This window comes from Neovison vison, chromosome 6 (assembly GCF_020171115.1).
Source record: "Neovison vison isolate M4711 chromosome 6, ASM_NN_V1, whole genome shotgun sequence".
Classification (NCBI taxonomy): domain Eukaryota; kingdom Metazoa; phylum Chordata; class Mammalia; order Carnivora; family Mustelidae; genus Neogale; species Neogale vison.
In genome coordinates, this window is record NC_058096.1 from 60127228 (window position 1) to 60146991 (window position 19764).

A 19764-nucleotide genomic window follows, 5' to 3' on the forward strand; every position below is an offset into this window, starting at 1 on the left:
GCTGAGTGAAATAAGTCAAGCAGAGAGAGTCAATTATCATATGGTTTCACTTATTTGTGGAGCATAACAAATAGCATGGAGGACAAGGGGTGTTAGAGAGGAGAAGGGAGTTGGGGGAAATTGGAAGGGGAGGTGAACCATGAGAGACTATGGACTCTGAAAAACAGTCTGAGGGGTTTGAAGTGGTGGGGGGCGGGAGGTTGGGGTACCAGGTGTTGGGTATTATAGAGGGCACGGATTGCATGGAGCACTGGGTGTGGTGAAAAAATAATGAATACTGTTACGCTGAAAGTAAATAAAAAATAAATTTTTTTTAAAAAGGCAAAATGAGGGCACTTTTAGAACCCTCCAAAACCCCCAAAACAGAGAATTTGTCACTAGCAGACCTACATTAAATATATAATATATATTATATATTTAAAGCAGAAGATGCAATTACAAATATATAGAAAGGAATTAACAGCAAGAAAAAGGATAAACCAAAGTGATATCAACAATATAATAGTAAAATACCTTTTGGGGATACAAATACATATATATATAGAGAGAGAGAGAAAATATAGGACAATGGGGAGGGAGAGGATACATGGCATTAAAGTGCTCTAAGATCTTTTTTCTCTGAAATTAGAAAAATAAATTTATATCAAATTATATGAATTTAAAGGTGCATATTATCTTCAGGATCACCTCTAAAAGGAGGACTGGAAGGGAAGGAAAGAGAGGTTAAGGAAAAATTTTAAGTACTAGAGCATGTTTATAAGATAAGAATTTAGTGAACAGAAGGAAGTGGATGGCACAGGAGACTGGGTGGCTTACTGCAGGAATAAACTATTGGAGGAAGGGAGAGGGGTGGGATCCAAAGGCTTCAGGAAGAGCGTCCTTGGACAGTTGCAGCAGACCATCATCAACTGGAACAACAGGCAACAACAGACAAAACTTGTATGGATCCTCATAGGGTGTCAGATCTATTTAAGACAAGTCAAGGAAGGGGCACCTGGGTGGCTCAGTGGGTTAAAGCCTCTGCCTTCGGCTCAGGTCATGATCCCAGGGTCCTGGGATTGAGCCCCGCATCGGGCTCTCTGCTCAGCAGGGAGCCTGCTTCCTTTCCTCTCTCTCTCTTTGCCTGCATCTCTGCCTACCTGTGATTTCTGTCTGTCAAAATAAATAAAATCTTTAAAAAAAACAAAGTCAAGGAAAATTTGATTTTCTCAGTGAAATGTGAGAGAAGGTTATCTTAGAAGGCAAGGGAGGGTGCAGCATGTCTGAGGGGAGGAAGAATTATACCAGTAATTCAGCCAAGTGGCAGAGCCAACAGGGTTCGGTGGGAGAATGGGCCTGCAGCATGAGCATGGACTTGAGAACTGCAGTCACAACCTCACAGGGAGACTGGTCTTCTACATAGTCTATATGGTTGCAGGAATGGAGCTGGCAAATATTTGCATCAAGCAGAATCAGCGGCGCTACCTCTGTCAACTGTACCTTAATCTTGCATGCTGGTGGAGCTTAATGGTTAAAAGCATGGACTCTAGGCCCAAACTGCCTGAGTCCAGACCCTGGTTCCACCTCTCATTAGTTATATGACCTTGGATAAGTGACATAACCTCTCCCTGCCTTGGTTTCTTCTTATGCAACATGTAAATTATAAGAGGATTTATTTTATAGGGTGGTTAGTAAATCACTTAGAAGGGTGCTCTGTACAGAATAAATAGGTTTCCATATTCCACAAATAAAAATACCAGATAACCAGTTAAATATGAATTTCAGGTAACAAATAAATCTAGGGCAAGTATGTCTCATATAATATTCATTGGGCAATCCTAAGAATAAGCAGTGAATGTGTTTGTTATATAATAATTTTTGCATGTGTTTCAAGGATACTAGAATGCTATTACATTGTATTATAGTTGTTTCTGTGCCTCTCTCCTCCTGATATGAAGGAATTCCCTGAGGGCAGGAAACATGCCTTATTTATCCCTGTGCCCTTGAACCCCACACAATAGTAGTCATCAACCATTGTTTCATAAAGATGGACAAAGCATCACTACTTTCTATCCATTTTGCTGCTTGCCTCCCTAGAAGTTGCTAACAAAGATGTATGTCTAGGAAAAACTGAACACGGGGAGAAGTTAATGCTCATTACTCCTTGTAGTAACAATCCTTGGCTACTCAGTGTTCTGGCCTGGCCAAAGACTGGGATAGGTTGTGCATAAATGGTAATCTCTCACATACAGATATACTTCAGAGATAATAGAGGTTCAATTCCAGACCACCTCAATAAAGTTACTATTGCAATAAAGTGAGTCAAATGATTTTTTGTTTCCCAGTGCATATGAAAGTTATGTTTACAATATACCATAGTCTATTAAGTATGTAATAGCATTATGTCTAAGAAAAAATGTACATACCTTAATTTAAAAATACTTTATTGCCCAAAACTTCTAACCGTAATCTGAGCTTTGGGCATGTCTTAATCTTCTTGCTGATGGAGGGTCTCACCTCAACATTGATGGCTGCTGACTGATCAGGGTGGTGGTTGCTGAAGGCTGGGATGGCCACAGCCATATTTCTTAAAATAAGGCAATAATGAAGTTTGCTGCATCAAGTGACTTTTCCTTTCATGAATTTCTCCATTGCATGCAATGTTGTTAGTTAACATTTTACTCAAGGTAGAACTTCTTTCAAAATTGGAGTCAATCCTCTCAAACCTTGCTGCAGCTTATCAAATAGGTTTATGTGATATTCTAAATCCTTTGTTGCCATTTCAACCATCTTCATGGCATCTTCACAAGGAGTAGATGACATCTCAAGAAACCACTTTTTTTTTTTAACCCATCCATAAGAAGCAACTCCTCATCTGTTACCATTCTTATCATGGGATTGCAGCCAATCCAGTCCCATCTTCAGGGTCCATTTGTAATTCTAGTTCTCTTGCTATTTCTACCATAACTGCAGTTTCTCCCTCCACTCAAGCCCCAAACCCCTCAGAGTCATCTGTGAGAGTTGGAATCAACTTCTCCCAAGAAATCCTGTTAATGTTGATATTTTGACCTCTTCCCATGAATCTAGAATGGTGAATCCTTTCCAGAAGTTTTTCCATTGACTTTGCCCAGATCCGTTAGAGGAATTGCAATCTATGGCACCCATAGCCTTACAAAGTGTATTTCTTAGATAATAAGACTTGAAAGTTTAAATTACTCCCTGATGCACAGGCTGCAAAATGGATGTTGCAGTATAAGGCATAAAAACAACATTAATCTCACTGTATGTCTCCATCAGAGTTCTTGGGTGACCAGATGCATTGTCAATGAGCAGTAATATTTTGAAAGAATCTTTTTTTCTGAGGAGTAGGTCTCAACAGTGAGCTTAAAATATCCAGTAAGCATGTTGTAAACAGATGTGCTGTCATCTAGCTTTGTTGTTCCATTTATAGAGCACTGCCAACATAGACTTAATGTAATTCCCAAGGTCCAGGATTTTCAGAATGGTAAATGAGCACTGGCTTCAACTTAAGTCACCAGCTGCATTAGCCTCTGACAAGAAAAACAACCTAGTCTTTGAAGCCAGGCATTGACTTCTCTCTGAAAGTCCTAGATGGCATTTTCTTCCACAATGAGACTAGTTCATCTACACTGAAAATCCTTGCTCAGGGCCCCTGGGTGGCTGAGTAGATTAAGTGTCTACCTTAGGTTCAGCTTGTGATCTCAGGGTCCTGGGATTGAGCCCCATGTCAGGCTTCCTGCTCAGTGGGAAGTCTGCTTCTCCCTCTCCCTCTGCTGCTCTCCCTGCTCATTTTCTCACTCTCTATCTCTCAAGTAAATAAATAAAAAAAATTTTTTTAAGTCTTTTGTTCAATGTAGATATCTTTATGAATAACCTTAGCCAGATCTTCTGGAGAACTTGCTACAGCTTCTACATTAGCACTTGCTACTTTGCCTTACACTTCTGTGTTATGAAGAAGGCTTCTTTCCTTCTTTTCTGAAACCTCATGAACCAAACTCTGCTAAATTCCAACTTTTTTCTATAGCTTCCTCACCTCTCTCAGCCTTCATAGAATTAGAGATTTAGGGCCCTACTCTAGATTAGGCTTTGGCTTAAGGGAATGTTATGGCTGGTTTGATCTTCTATCCAGACCACTGAGAATTTCTCCATATTGGCAATAAGCCTGTTTTTCTTTCTTAGCATTCATGTGTTCACTGGACTAGTACTTTTAATTTCCTTCAAGAACTTTTTGTTTGCATTCACAAGTTGGCCAACTGTTTAGCACAAGAGGTCTAGTTTTTGGCCTATCTTGGCTTTTGACCTGCCTTCTTCACTGAGCTTAATCATTCTAGCTTTTGATTTAAAGTGAGAAGCATGTGACTCTTGCTTTCACTTGAACAATTAGAAGCCATTGTAAGGTTGTTAACTGGCCTGATTTCAATATTATTATATCTCAGAGAATAGGAAAGCCCAAGAAGAGGGAGAGAGGCAGGGGAATGGCTGGTTAGTGGAGCAGTCAAAACACACACTGTATTTATCATTAAGTTTGTGGTCTAATATGGGTGTGGTTCATGACTCCCCCCAACAACTACAATAGCAACAAATATCAATGACCACAGATCATAACAACAAAGAATAATAATGAGAAAGTTTGAAATACTGCAAGAATTACAAAATGTGACACAGAAACATGATGTGAGCCAATGTTTTGGGGAAAATGATACCAATAAACTTTCTTAACACAGGATTGCCACAAACCAATTGGTGACAATCAAAATATCTGTGAAGTGCAATAAAATAGGGTATGCCTGTATACTTTTTTGTCAATTATTACTTTTTTTGGTGAATGGAGATGAAATTTGTGACAAATTTATAATGAAGGAAATCTTGCTTTGCAATTGATCAATATCTTATGATAGGAGTAGAAAATGTATAATTAGAGGATATAGTTGTCACAATATTGTGACAATTCATGGTGTCTATCTCCCTGATATCCATTTTTCTCTTTTTCTTTACTAGCCCAATCCCAATTTTGTTCAGAGTAGCAATGTGACCACCTAAAAACAGCCACCTTCCCAGACTTCCACGTGGCCACAGAGCACAGCTGCAAATAACAAAATGCAAGCAAAAGTTTACAGGATAGTGTGCCCGTTATTTTCAAAATGTCACTTAGTTGCACAATTTAAAAGGCCATAGAATCAACTGGAAGAATCCTTAGCGCTTTGCCCTTCTGTCTTTAATTCTTCTCCCCTTTGACCTCCTGGAACACGTATGATTGTTATAGATGATAGCATAATAAGCAGACATAAAAGAGATAACAAGATGTTATAAAAACTGTAACTCACATTCATTCACCAGAATTCACACCTTTAAAAGTAATTAATAAATGGCCTTACCATAAGTTAGAAAGTAACAGTGTGCTGGAAAATCATGATCATGAACTATATTTGATTAGAGCTGAGATAAAATTTATGTATTACATTGTTACTCACCAAAGAAACCCAGAACTTCCCTGGCTCAGAGTAAAATCCACAGAGGATGTGACAGGGAGTTGATGGAATAAAGATTTCAGGTAATGGCTCCTCTTCTTCTTCCTCCTCCTCCTCCTCCTCTACTTGGAGTTCCTTTTCTCCATCTTCTCCCATCTCTGCTGCTAGCTGCTTCCTCCTTTCTTCCTTCTCCTTCTTCTTCAAATCCCTTAATGTCTTTCTCTTTTCTATTTCTATTAATCGCTTTTGCAAGAGACATTAAGATAGAAAAACAACTGTAAATCATTCATTTATAGTAAGGGGATAACAAAATGAAAAACAGATTAGGGTTCTAAAAAAACTCACAGCTCTGATATAAAATAATGTCATTTAAAAATAATTATCAATTTGGGGATATATTTCATCATTAACATTTTTAAATCATTTCTGTATTAACCCCTTCAATCTTAATTTTACAGAAATTATTTTCTCATTTTTTTTTCCTAACAGAAGAGCTAAATACAGTTTCTTCCAGTCTATCACCATCAACCCATGAATTAGGTAGATCAAAATAAGCCCTGAGAAAAATTGTTCCTTTTTTTTTCTTTTTTTTTAAAGATTTTATTTATTTATTTGACAGACAGAGATCACAAGTAGGCAGAGACGCAGGCAGACAGAGAGAGAGGAGGAAGCAGGCTCCCTGCTGAGCAGAGATCCCGATGCGGGGGAGATCCCGATGCGGGACTCGATCCCAGGACCCTGAGATCATGACCTGAGCCGAAGGCAGCAGCTCAATCCACTGAGCCACCCAGGTGCCCCAAGTTGTTCCTATTTTTAGTAATACTCTTAGACCCCTTGCATCTTTCAGACCTTTCAAAAGCCACCTAACACTGGCATCCCTACCTCCCATCTTTTCCCTCTTTATTTCTTTTTTATCCCTCATAATTATCCAATTTATATGATCTCATCACATCAATCCCCTCCTCAAAATCACACGGTGGGAGGGGTGACTGAACAGCCTCTTCCCAACAAAAGAATGGAGATACAGTAATGATTGAAACCTCTATCCCCAAATGCTCTGAACTACAGTGGGAATGGATAGTACTGAGAGAGCAGGAACAGATTTATCTGCCTTGGGACACAGGGGGAAAAAAAAGACAAGGTTTAGGGACGCCTGGGTAGCTCAGTGGTTTAAAGTGGTTTAAAGCCTCTGCCTCTGACTTGATCCTGGGATCAAGTCCCATATCAGGCTCTCTACTCAGCAGGGAGCCTGCTTCCTCCTCTCTCTCTCTGCCTGCCTCTCCGCCTACTTGTGCTCTCTGTCAAATAAATAAAATAAAATAAATAAAAGGCAAGGAAAAGAGAAACTAGTAAAAGACAAAATATTTATATGATCTGAAGAGAAACCAGAATATATCCAAAATCTATAAAGAACTTATCAAACTCAACACCCAAAGAGCAAATCCAACCAAGAAATGGGCAGAAGACATGAACAGACATTTCTCCAAAGAAGACATCCAAATGGCTAACAGACGCATGAAAAAATGCTCAGCATCACTTGGCATGAGGGAAATACAAATGAAAACCACAAGGAAATACACCTCACACCAGTCAGAATGGCTAAAATTAACAAGTCAGGAAATGACAGTAGTTGATGATACAGAAAAAGCGGATCCCTCCTACACTGCTGGTGGGAAAGTAAGCTGGAGCAGCCACTCTGGAAAACAGTATGGAGGGTCCTCAGAAAGTTAAAATAGAGCTACCCTACAACCCAGAACTACTAGGTATTTACCCTAAAGATACAAATGTAGTGGTCCAAAGGGGCATCTGCACCCCAATGTTTATAGCAGCAATGTCTACAATGGCCAAACTGTGGAAGGAGCCCAGATATCTATCTTGACAGGTGAATAGATAAAGATGTGGTATGTATCTATACAATGGAATATTACTCAGCCATCAAAAAAAATGAAGTCTTGCCATTTGCAACAACATGGATGGAACTAGAGGGTATCATGCTAAGCAAAATAAGTCAGTCAGAGAAAGACAATGGTCATATGATCTCACTGATATGTGGAATTTAAGAAACAAAACAGAGGATCATAGGGGAAGAGAGGAAAAAATTAAATAAGATGAAACCGGAGAGGGAGGCAAACCGTAAGAGACCCTTAATCATAGGAAACAAACTGAGGGTTGCTAGGGGTAATGAGGATGGGGATATGGGGTAACTAGGTGATGAACACTGGGGAGGCTATGTGTTATAATGAGTACTGGGGATAATATAAGACTGATGAATCACAGACCTGTACCTCTGAAACAAATAATACATTATATGTTAATTGAATTTAAATAAAAAATAGGTAAAAGGGGCACCTGAGTGGCTCAGTGGGTTAAAACCTCTGCCTTCAGCTCAGGTCATGATCTCAGGGTCCTGGGATCAAGCCTCGCATCGGACTCTCTGCTCGGCGGGGAGCCTGCTTCCTCCACTCTCTCTCTCTGCCTGCCTCTCTGCCTACTTGTGATCTCTGTCTAATAAATAAATAAAATCTTAAAAAAATAAGTAAAATAGAGCAACTATTTTATTTATTATTTATAAATAAATAAAAGAGCAACTAGTATATAAAACAACCAGCCTTAGAACCCTGTCAAACTGCAGAGAGATACTGAAAATCTCTGCAGGACAGAAGGGCTGGCAAGTACCACAGTTTATGCTCCCCCTCCACCATGACAGTGTGAATGAGGGGAGCAAGATCTGGGCACCCTAACCAGCCTACCACATCAGTGAGCCCAAGGCACCTAGCCCCCACTAGCTCTAGCAATCTCACCAAGGAGGATTCAGGAAGGTATACACCAGGACACCATGGATAGTATTCACCACAGCTCCACCTGTTGCATCACAGTGACACAGGTGTGCAGGATCCCTGAAAACTCCAGATCTACACCACATTTGCTTCAGACAGCTTGCTAGAACACCCCCAGTACAGAGTGCTCTGGGACCTCCTGGCTGATGCCTGCTTTGGCACCAGCTGTCCCACCAGAAAGCCCCCTGTAGGTAGCACAGGCATCCCCCAGCCCTGGATCCTACTACTCCACAAGGGCAGCCCCTGTGCAGCATACCCAGGGACCCCCCAGCTTGTACCCACTCCACTTTCAGTTGTCCTACCAGGGCACCCTCACTGTGGAATGCTCTTAAACAACCTGGCTTATACCCATTTCCATTTCCGCTGTCTTGTAAGGTGTCTTCTACATGGAAAGTCCAGGGATTCCCCAGTTTACACCCACTTCAGCTTCAGCTGGCCCAAAGGGCACTCCTGCATAGAATGTCCTTGGACACCCTGGCCTCTTCCAGCCGGGCTTGTCACCCCATCAGGCCACTCCAGCTTGCACTGACTTCAGCTTCAGCTGTCCTTCCAGGGCACCCTCCGCATAGAGACCCCGGATCCTCCAAATCAGCACCCAGTTCCATTTTAGCTGTCCTGCCAGGATGTCCACTGCATGAAGAACCCTGGGACTTCCCCACTTACACCCACTTCAGCTCCAGTCACCTCACCAGGTCAGACACAGCATGGAATGCCCTGAAACACTCAACCTACACCATCTGCAGCTCCAGCCAGCCAGAGGAAATTGTCAACTATATATAGGGGAGACCATACACAAGACCATTTCTCCAAATTTAGGAGAAGTAGCTGTCTTACCTAATTCATAGGAACAAACATGAAAGTCAAGAAAAATGGGGAGGCAGAGGAATACATTCCAAAAGAAAGAACAGGACAAAATCTCCAAAAAAAGAACTAAATAAAAAGGAGATATGCATATGCTTTAAAAAGAGTTTAACCAATGATCATAAAGATGTTCAGCTTGATTGAGAAAAGAGTAAAAGAACACAGTAGGCCTTCAACAAAGAAAATATATTTTTAAAAATCAGCAATGAAGAATACAATAACTGAAGTGAAGGGGGAAAAAAAACCACTAGAGGGAATCAACAGATTATGGATGCAGAAGAATGGATCAGTGAATGGAACATAGGGTAATGGAAAGCATCCAAACTGAACAACAGAAAAAAAAAATCAGGATAAGTTAGGAGATCTCTTGACAACACCAAACAAATATTCACATTATAGGGGTTCCAGAAGGAGAAAAGAAAGGTGCAGAAAATTCATTTGAAGACATACTAGCTTCAAAACTTTACTAATCTGGGAAAAGAAACAGACATCCAGGTTTAGGAAGCATGGTAGTTAAAAACAAGATGAACCCATGAAACGTAATTATTAAAATGTCAAAGGTTAAAGAGATTTGTAGAAGTAGCAAGAAAGTAGCAAGAAGCTACATACAAGGGAAACCCTATAAGGCTATCAGTCAGTTTTTCAGCAGAAGCTTTGAAGGCCAGAGGGAGTGGCATTATATATTCAAAGTATTGAAAGGAAAAAACCTACAACCAAGAATACTATACCTGGCAAGGTTATCATTCAGAATAAAAGGAGAAAGAATTTCCCAACCAAAGAAAAATTAAAGGGGTTTATCATCACTAAACTGGCCTTACAAAAAATGTGAAAGGGATTTCTTTAAGTAGGAAAAAGAAAGCCATAATTAGAAGAAAATTATGAATTAAAAGATGTAAAATATGATGACATATACATAAAATATAAAAAGTACAGCATAGGGAATATAGTCAATGGTACTGTAATAGCATTGTATGGTGACAGGTAGTAGCTTCACTTGTGGTGAACACAGCATAATGTACAGTTTTGTTGTATCATTATGTTGCATACCTGAAACTGATATAACATTGTGTGTCTACTATACTGAAATAAGAATTTCTTCAAAGAACAAATGGGGGTGGGAGGGAAGAAAAGGGAAAAAAACTCATAATGGATCTCAATGGTCTTGAATTAAATTGAAATATCTTGGCTGGTATTTAAGGAGCCCAAGTGTTGTTCATAGATTTCTGCCACATCCCTCTAACATACTGCATCCCTCTGTCTCAACATTCCAGTCTTCATTTTTTTAAAACACCAGAAATTCTTACAACTCTGCTTTCCCTCAGGATGTTATTCCAGCTCTTATTGCCTTCTTCTTCTTTTTCATCCTCTCAAAATTCTTCTCATTTTTTTAAAGATTTTATTTATTTATTTGACAGAAACAGAGATTACAAGTAGGCAGAGAGGAAGGCGGGGTGTGAGGGAGAAGCAGGCCTCCGGCTGAGCAGAGAGCCGAATGCGGGACTCGATCCCAGGACACCGGGATCATGACCTGAGCCGAAGGCAGCGGCTTAACTGACTGAGCCACCCAGGCGCCCCTCTTCTCATTTTTTTAAATACTAAATGTTCCCTCTATCTAGTCATCTTTGATTCCCCCTTACCCCACCCCCAGAAAACTCATATTTGTTTCACTCCACACTCCTAAAATTATTTTCTTTGCACTGTGATTTTAATATCCATTCACTACTGCCTTCTAATATAGTCGGCTGCTTTCTACCAGCTTATAAGCTCATAAAGTCAGGGCAAATGTCTTATTCTTCTTCATATTTCATCAGCACTTTTATACAATGGAATATTACTCAGCCATTAAAAAAGAATGAAATCTTGCCATTTGCAATGATGTGGATGGAGGTAGAGAATATTATACTAAGTGAAGTCAGTTAGAGAAAGACAAATCTATATGATTTTATTCATATGTAGGGCTTGAAACAAAACATATGATCATAGGGGGAAGTGAGAGGCAAACCAAGAAACAGACTTTTTTTGTTTTTTTCCAGAGGGGCATGCAGGGCAGAGGGATAGGGAGAGAGGGAATCTTAAGCAAGCTCCACACCCAGCATGGAGCCTGGCACACGGCTTGATCTCACAACCCTGAGATCATGACCTGAGCTAAAATTAAGAATGCTTAACTGACTAAGCCACCTGGGCACCCCCCAAGAAACAGATTCTTAACTACAGAGAACAAACTGATGGTTACCAGAGGAAAGGAGATGGAGGATGGGTTAGGTAGAAAATAGGGATTAAGGAGGAACTTGTGATGAGTACCAGGTGATGTATGAAAGTGCTGAATCACTATACTGTATACCTGAAACTAATATTACACTGTATGTTAACTGGAATTTAAATAAAATCTTCAAGGAAAAAAAGATACTTTAAATTCTAAGAAAAACATTGGGGAGGGTACATGCTATAGTGAGTGCTGAGAAATGTATAAGCCTGATAATTCACAGACCTGTACCCCTGGTGCAAATAATACATTATATGCTAATAGAAATAATTTAAAATTTTTTCTAAGAAAAAAACACATTAGAAGATGTTTCAAGGATATCTCATACCAGAATCTTAGACTTGACACTTGAGAAATGAAAATATTTTATGTCCATGTCTTTGATTTCATAGGAAACTACATCACGATTTTCCTCTTCTTCCTTTATGGTTGGAAGTGGCGTTTCAAGAACATAGCCATTCTCACAGATAATCAGTAAAGTACTGTCAGGCTGAAAAAGGAAGATTAACATATCATTTACATTTAGGTGAATTTTTAGAAGCATAGCTCAAAAAGATCACAAATCATGAAGAAATATAATTGCTATGTATACTAACCGTTTTTTAAAAAAAATTTTTAAAGATTTTCATTTATTTATTTGACAGAGCGAAAGAGCCCACAAGCAGGGGGAGCTGCAGGCAGAGGGAGAGGAAGAAGCAGGGTCTCCGCTGAGCAGAAAGCCCATTGCAGGGCTCAATCCCAGGACCCTGGGATCATGACCTGAGCAGAAGGCAGACACGTAACCGACTGAGCGACCCAGGTGCCCCTATACTAACCATTTTTTAAATCCTTAATCCCTCACTGCAGTAATAAGTCACCTTATTAATCACTATACATAATCATTAATAAGCTAAGTGTTAACATTAGATTTAGATTTGTTTCCCTTACAGATGTCATAATACATTTTCTGGCCAAAAATGCAGCTGTGAAGTATGTTAGTCCAAAAAGCAGAATATTAAAATCAGGTTATCCTTCAGAATAAAAGGAGAAGGAAAACCTGCAGTGTGTGGATGGCATATCCAGTCTGAGCAGCCTTTGGTGGATCGTTCTCTAGCTGCCCCAGTTCATTAAATGTGGATGTTCCCAAGGTTTTTGTCCTCCTTCCCTCTTCTCCCACTCCATAAGCATTCCCTGGGAAATCTTATAACTAACATAAATCTTCATTACCACTCACACACCATTAGATTCCAAATTAATTCATCTCTCTAGGCCAGACCATTTTCTCTTTTTTTAAGATTGTATTTATTTATTTGACAGAGGTCACAAATAGGCAGACAGGCAGGTTGGGGGAGGGGGAAGCAGACTCGCTGCTGAGCAGAGAGCCCGATGTGGGGCTTGATCCCAGGACCCTGGATCATGACCTGAGCCAAAAGAAGAGGTCTTAACCCACTGAGCCACAGAGGTGCCCCCAGACCATTCTCTTGATCTCCCAAAATCATATATTTAATCATGTCTGCAAAGTCCCCATCTCGATATTCTATAGACACATTATTCAAAATGTTTCTTCACTCAGTCATTTCATTCTATAATTATTATGTGTCTACTATGTATTTGGCATTTTGTGGGATGCTAAGGGTAAAATTATAAAAAAAAAAGTACAGCATCTGGCACTATGGAGCTTACCTCCAACAAGAGAGCTTGTCATTTAACAAATCATATAAATAAATGTAAATTATAACTGTGACAAGTCTTGCAGAGGTGCCACAAGAGCAAAGGAAGCTGTGCAAGGCTTCCTGAGAAGGTGGTATCTAAGCTTCAAGGTGAAGGGGGAGTAGAATTACACAATAAGTTAGGGGAAGGTTTGAGGCAGTATGCTTTACAAAGCAAATACCTTGTGCAAATATCCAGTGGCACGTTTGCGCTTACAAGGAAGTTAGGGACTTGGATGGTAACACCCAGGTGAAGAGAACAGAATGAAAAGAGAGATTGGAACAGAGCTATAGGGAAAGAATACTCAGTAATTGGGTGAGGAAGGCTGAAAAGGAAGGGCAAGATGTAGAGTTGGGAACCAGGAGAGAATAAGGTTACAAAAGTTAAAGGGAGATGGTAATTCAGAGAATGTAAGGGTCAACAGAATCAAAGGAAGTAAGAGGTCAAGAAAGATGAGAACTGAAAATGTTAAGTGGACATCACTGGTTTCTTTACAGGAGCAGACTTGGTAGAATGATGAGACTAGATACTAGTCAAGAGGCTACAGGAATGATCAATCCTCTTGGAAAAGTCAGGAGGAGAAAGATGGGGCAGTAACTAGAGGAGAATGGAAAGTTGAAGAATTGATTTTTTGTTCATGGAAGATACTCAAACACATTTAAATACCAATGAAAATGAACCAATAAACAGGTGAGATTAAATTTATGACAAGAGAAAATAAGTAGTATGAAATCTTGAAAAAAATGGAAAACAGAATAATCCAAAGGAGGCGGCAGAACTGCCCTCAAATGGGAATGGAGAGGACATCTCTATTATAAAAAAGGGAAGAGGGCAGGTAGATGCACAGGTAACAGGATTTTATGTTAGGTAGTGGGAAGGTGAAGGATTCTTCTGCAACTTTTCCTCCTAACAACAAGTTGCCAATAGTTTGTGTGAGACCGAGATGTCAGACAGAATGCTGTGTTCTAGAGCTTTAGACATTCTTGAAGAGAAGAGGAGACAAAGTTGAAGTTCAAAGTTACAAAAACAATTGGAAGCTGAGGGGACATGATCCCTGAGAAAGGGGAATACAGAAAAGTGAACCTGACGTTCTGCTGGGCCTTTGCCTTAAAGCATTTACATGACTCTAAACTGTCTGGGAACAGAGTTTGTTCATTTCCTTCAAATGTTCCATTAGTTTTCACTTCATCTATTTGAATGCCATTTACTCTTATGCATAGTATTGTGCTTTCATCTAGGATATCAAAGAGAAAGCAGGGAATGCAAATCAAAGAAGTTTGGTGAACCAATGAAGGGCAGGGTGGTTAGAGGTAGGGAAAAGGCTGGGATTTTCAAGATTTTCTGGTTATAGCAACAGAGAGGACAGTGATCCCAGAATAATGCAGGCAAAAGAACATGTCTTAGAGAAGCTCATGTGTTTCATTCAAACAGCTCAATGTTATCCCCAGAAATTCAAAATTCTGCCCCAGAAATTCTGTTAACTCTACCTCCTACATAGCTCTTGTCCGCAGTCTTTCATACACTGGTCAAGTGTCTGGAAGATAGCTCCCCAATAGATTCACCCGCCTCTCATCTGCTTCCCCCATGCCTCACTGCCACCCAGAGTGATCATGGTAGTGACCACGGCAGTCAGAATGAGTCTGTGTGTACATGTGGTACACCCTTATTGGAAACACAAATTATAAATAGCGGACAGAAGTTTAATGCATTCAGGAAGGCAGGAGGTCTGACCGTTGAGAACTGGTAGAAGTTAACAGCTATGGCTAACTGGATAACTGCAGCATGCAGCGTATCAGTTACACATGGTAATTTACCTTTTTTCTCCATCTTTATTGAAACATAACTTAAATATAACACTGTATAAATTTAAAGTATACTATGTGATGGTTTGATACATGTATACATTGTGAAATGAGGGTAATTTGCTTTGACATTAGTAATTCCCAAATACAAGAAATACAAGCACTAATCAGCAGCACAGCCTGAAATAACTTTAGAATTATGTTGGAGGTTTTGGTCTCTTATGTCTATTAAAAAAAAAAATTTAGCTTTGGGGCGCCTGGTGGCTCAGTGGGTTAAGCCGCTGCCTTTGGCTCAGGTCATGATCTCAGGGTCCTGGGATCAAGTCCCACATCGGGCTCTCTGCTCAGCAGGGAGCCTGTTTCCCTCTCTCTCTCTCTCTGCCTGCCTCTCAGTCTACTTGTGATTTCTCTCTGTCAAATAAATAAATAAAATCTTTAAAAAAAAAAATTTAGCTTCAAAAAAAAATTTAGCTTCTTATTTCAAAATAATTAATGATTCACAGGAAGTTACCAAGATAGTATAGAAAGGAATCATGTACCCTTCACCCAGTTTCTCCCATTGGTTACCTCTTATGCAACAATATCAAAACCAGGAAATTGACATTAATACAGAACATGTGTATAATTCTGTCATTTTATCACATCTGTAGATTCATGGAACCATTCACAGTAATCAAGATGCAAAACTATCTCATTACCATTAGGATCTTTAAGATGTCCCATTGTAGTCAAGCCCACCTCCTTCCCACCCACCATTTCTAACCGTTTTGGGTTTTTGACTTTGAATCTAAAGAAATTATTAAAGGATGCACATAATATCACATGTTGTGTTCATGCTTTAAAACCCAGGTCACTTTGCAGCTTTCATTTCCTTCTCCTAAATCACCAGCACCCACCTTCTCTCCAACTACACATATCCCACCATTTCCTCAAGGTTAAGGTAGAATAATACAAAATAACAACTTATGTTAACTTATCCCCTTCTTTATATTTCCCTGCTCTATATTCATAGAACATATTGTCTATACCACTGATATTTTAGTCACCATTTCCCTTGTGAAAACTTGTATTGTTCAGTGATATTTAACTTCTAAAATAGGTACATTTTTTTCTCTTTCAGAAGAGATTGCTTTGTACTGCTTATTGACTCCATCGTCAGTGCGTAGCAAAGATGAAAACAATGAATTTTTTTAAAAAGCTTTTTCTAGATACTATATTGTTGTAGCCCTTTTCTTTAGACAAGTTCAAGGTAGATTAACAGATGTTACTTTAATAATTCTGACACCTCCATACAGTTCAATCGGTATCATTATCCTGGAAACCAGGACAGCACCTGGTTTAGAAATTAAATCAACATTCAGATGACGGAATTATCTAATGCTCAAACTTAGGGAAATGAGAGGCATTAAATAAGATCAGTAACCAATCCTGAATCACCAACTGTTGTTAGGAAAAGAGTCAGTGGAAGATTCAAAGAGAAAATAGAGGTGGAAAGGGGCAGAAGCAAAGAGATAAAGATGAGGGCAAGGACATTCAGACCTTGGAACTGAACTTTTGAATGTCAAAAGGACTGACTGACCCAAATCAACACATTCTGACATGTGCATCTCAATAAAGTCACCGGTGTTAAAGCAAAGCTTGATATAACCCAAAGTTTTGGAAGGGGAATCATAACCAACAATTTAGAGAATGGAAGAGAGAAGAGGTAATGAGTATGATGTGGGTCTCCTCAGTAATGTTCTACTAGCCAAGCTAAGACCATCCCTGGCCCCTCACTGCAGGACCCAGGAATGTGGCTAATAATTCCACCTGTTGTTCTCTATCTTCCAGATCACTTCATCATGCTATAATTGAGATTTAAACATGAAGACAAATACTAATTACTTACATGGGAGTTCGAAGACCATACTAACTGGCGAACAGGTCCAGGAGTAGTAATATATCCTATTGGCTTATAATCCTTTTCTACCTCAAAGAAGAAGACGGTTTGATCTTTACTCTAAGAAAAAGAGAAAAACCCAAGAAATATGGGGTTTTTAAAAAATCTATTCCATAGAGTACAGAGTAGCACTTACTAGCTATAGTATATCCTCTATATAACTATACCCACAATAATCATATTTCCCAAATTATTCTGAGGAAATTCTTATTTCAAATATTTGCTTCATTTCCCCCATGAGAACATTTGACAAACCAAGTGTTCCAGGATGTGTTTCTGAAAGAATGATCATTATACCTTACCTATACATAGGTTATATATAGAAAAAAATTCCACAAAGCATATGCTCAATTACTAATGCATTAAAAATGTACAAGTTTATTCTCATAACTTATGGCAATTCTGTTTAAGACATACCTATGTGATAAAATGTTGGTTATACATAACACAGGATCATAACTCCCAGTTGAAAACTTCTATTCATTTAAAATTTCTATTCATTTAAAATAAGCATTAGAACTCAATTTATAAGAAAATTTTGAGATGTCATGCACAGACTATACTAAAAGAATATGAACATAAACAAACTATGGGTTTTTCTCTAAAATGTACATCAGCAAATAAGTTATCATCAAGTAGAAAGACAAATAAAATAAGTTTAACCATGAAAGCTCAATAGGAAACAAAAAGAAATCTACCACTTACCCCTGTAGCTAGAATTTCTCCATCACGTTCATAAGCTAAGGCAGTAACACGAGCGGTATGGGGTTTAAAAACCTGTTTCAGAATAATATCTGCATCAGAAATTTTCTTCCGTCCTGCAAAAATTGTGAGTCCTTTTGGATCGTAAAGTTCAAGAATTCGAACCACCCCATCTTCGAATCCTGCAATAATCTGTGCTCCAGTGTAGCTTACCTTGGATAAAAATTAAATGCAACATATATGAAATTAGTTGATTAAGAAAGTTGTACTATGTAATAACAGATAACTCTGTATTTTATTTAGGCAAGTAATTTAACATTGACTGTTCGTTAGTAAGTCCTTATACAACTTTCTGGTAACCTCCATCTATTCTAGTTCTTTATCACTGCTGCTGATGAGATGGGAAGACAATGGCAACTCAAACACTCAAGAAGCAAATGCTGGTGTAGTAGCTTGTCTACCATGTGCCAGGCACCTATCACCAGCAACTCAAGGGTGAGCATAAACAGTTTGTCCCCAGTTTTACAGAATTTATGGTCTAGGGGGAGGACAGACATTAATCATGCAGATGAGTATAAACTTATGAACAGAAATAAATGTTAAAGGAAAGACACAATATCTGAGGGCATATAACAAAGAAAGCTTACCTAGACCAAGGAAGAGATGGTGGAGCTGAGACCAGGAAAATGCCCAGAAATTAAGTTCAGGGATATGGGAGAAGCATGCCTGGGAGAGAATATAGCTTGTGGAAAGGTCATGTGGCAGAAAAGAAGCTAAAGAGAGAGATAAGCAAGGCCCAGGTCACAAAGTGGCTTACGTGTCACATTAAGGATAGTCTTCATCCCAAGAGCAGTGAAAAGCCATTGAAAGGTTTTTAGTTGGGGGTTTGGGTATGTTGTGTGCATGTGTATGCATGTGTGTGTCTGTGTGTATGTGTGTGTGTATAGAGGGTGACATGATCAGATTTGCTATTTTGGAAAAGCCATCTTAGCTTCATTGTGCAAAACAGAACTGAGATGGCCCAGATAGGATGTAGGGAGACCTTTGGCAAGACCTTTAAAGCAATGGCTGCCTTACTCCAAGAGAGTGATTGTGGTCACTTGGTCTAAGATGGTGTCATGGAGAGGAAGGATATGGGCATCATTTAGAGAAAGTTATAATGACCCTATTTGATGATCACCGAATACATGGGAGAAGGGCAGAGGGATGACTGAGACATTTACTGAGATAGGAAACAGTGGAAGGGAGCCAAGTGTCTGTGTGGTTTGTTGTTGCTATTATTGTTTTTGGAGGCCAGCAGAGTATCATTAATCTAGTCTTGGACGTGTTGGGTTTAAGGTCCCCTGGAGATCTCAAAATGAGGAAAGCACATAGCCTGCAGCTCAGAGAAGTCTGGGCTAAAGAAAAAAATCTAGCAGTATCTCAATATACTAAATCTGCTCTCTTGGGAGGCATTCAGGATAAAGGCAAGAGCCCTGATATTCTTTAAAGCAGAGTGATCATCACTAAGACCAGGCAGTTATGAGAGTCTTGGTAATAAGAAAAAACTGTATTCCATCCAACTCCAGTTGAATGTTGTTCATTCAGTAAATATTTGCTATGTGTCTAAATGTACTATAGAGGCACGAGAGGTTCAAAGTAGAATAGAGTGTCATTGTCACCCATGAAGAACAGCCTGGGGGGAAAGAGACAATAAAGCAATTCATCTTAGCGCATTGTGTAAAGGTCATAAAATTAGTATATACATAGTCCTTTTAAAAAAATCAGAGAGGAAGGAGTGCCTAGCTCTACCTGAATGAACGTAGGGTCACAGAGGGCTATACAGAGAGGATGTCTGACCTGAGCTGAGTCATAAAGATACGGAGTTTTCTAGAGAAGCAAAAGGGTCTAAAGATGAGGCATTTAATTCTAGCATGATATCCAATGATCAGTACTTGGATAGGAGGCCAAAAAAGGAAACACTCTATGGACATTGCACAGCCATCTGTATAAATGATTTAATTATATGGCTATAATTGAAATACTTCAGGTAAGAGTGTAAATGAAGCAGGATAAAGAATCAGCTTGGTTTGGTAAGACAAACACTCTGTGGGTTTCTCCTTATTCTAACCTTTTCATTGTTCTGCCTCTAATCCCAGGCCCGAGTTCTACTATCTGGTCTTGATTCCATCCATTTCCACATTTATCTTGGCCCTGGAACAAT

At 39.3% G+C, this 19764-nt stretch overlaps 1 protein-coding gene across 1 annotated transcript in view; it reads right to left on the reverse strand.

The window, feature by feature from the left end:
• The window catches only part of CFAP44 (cilia and flagella associated protein 44), a 164896-nt gene that overhangs the window by 100981 nt on the left and 44151 nt on the right, over nt 1–19764 (reverse strand). The window contains exons 14-17 of the mRNA XM_044251397.1: nt 17565–17774; nt 16809–16919; nt 11758–11919; nt 5472–5711 (exon numbers count right to left, since the gene is read on the reverse strand). Of these exons, the coding sequence (XP_044107332.1) occupies nt 5472–5711; nt 11758–11919; nt 16809–16919; nt 17565–17774 (723 nt within the window). The remainder of the gene's footprint in view (nt 1–5471; nt 5712–11757; nt 11920–16808; nt 16920–17564; nt 17775–19764) is intronic.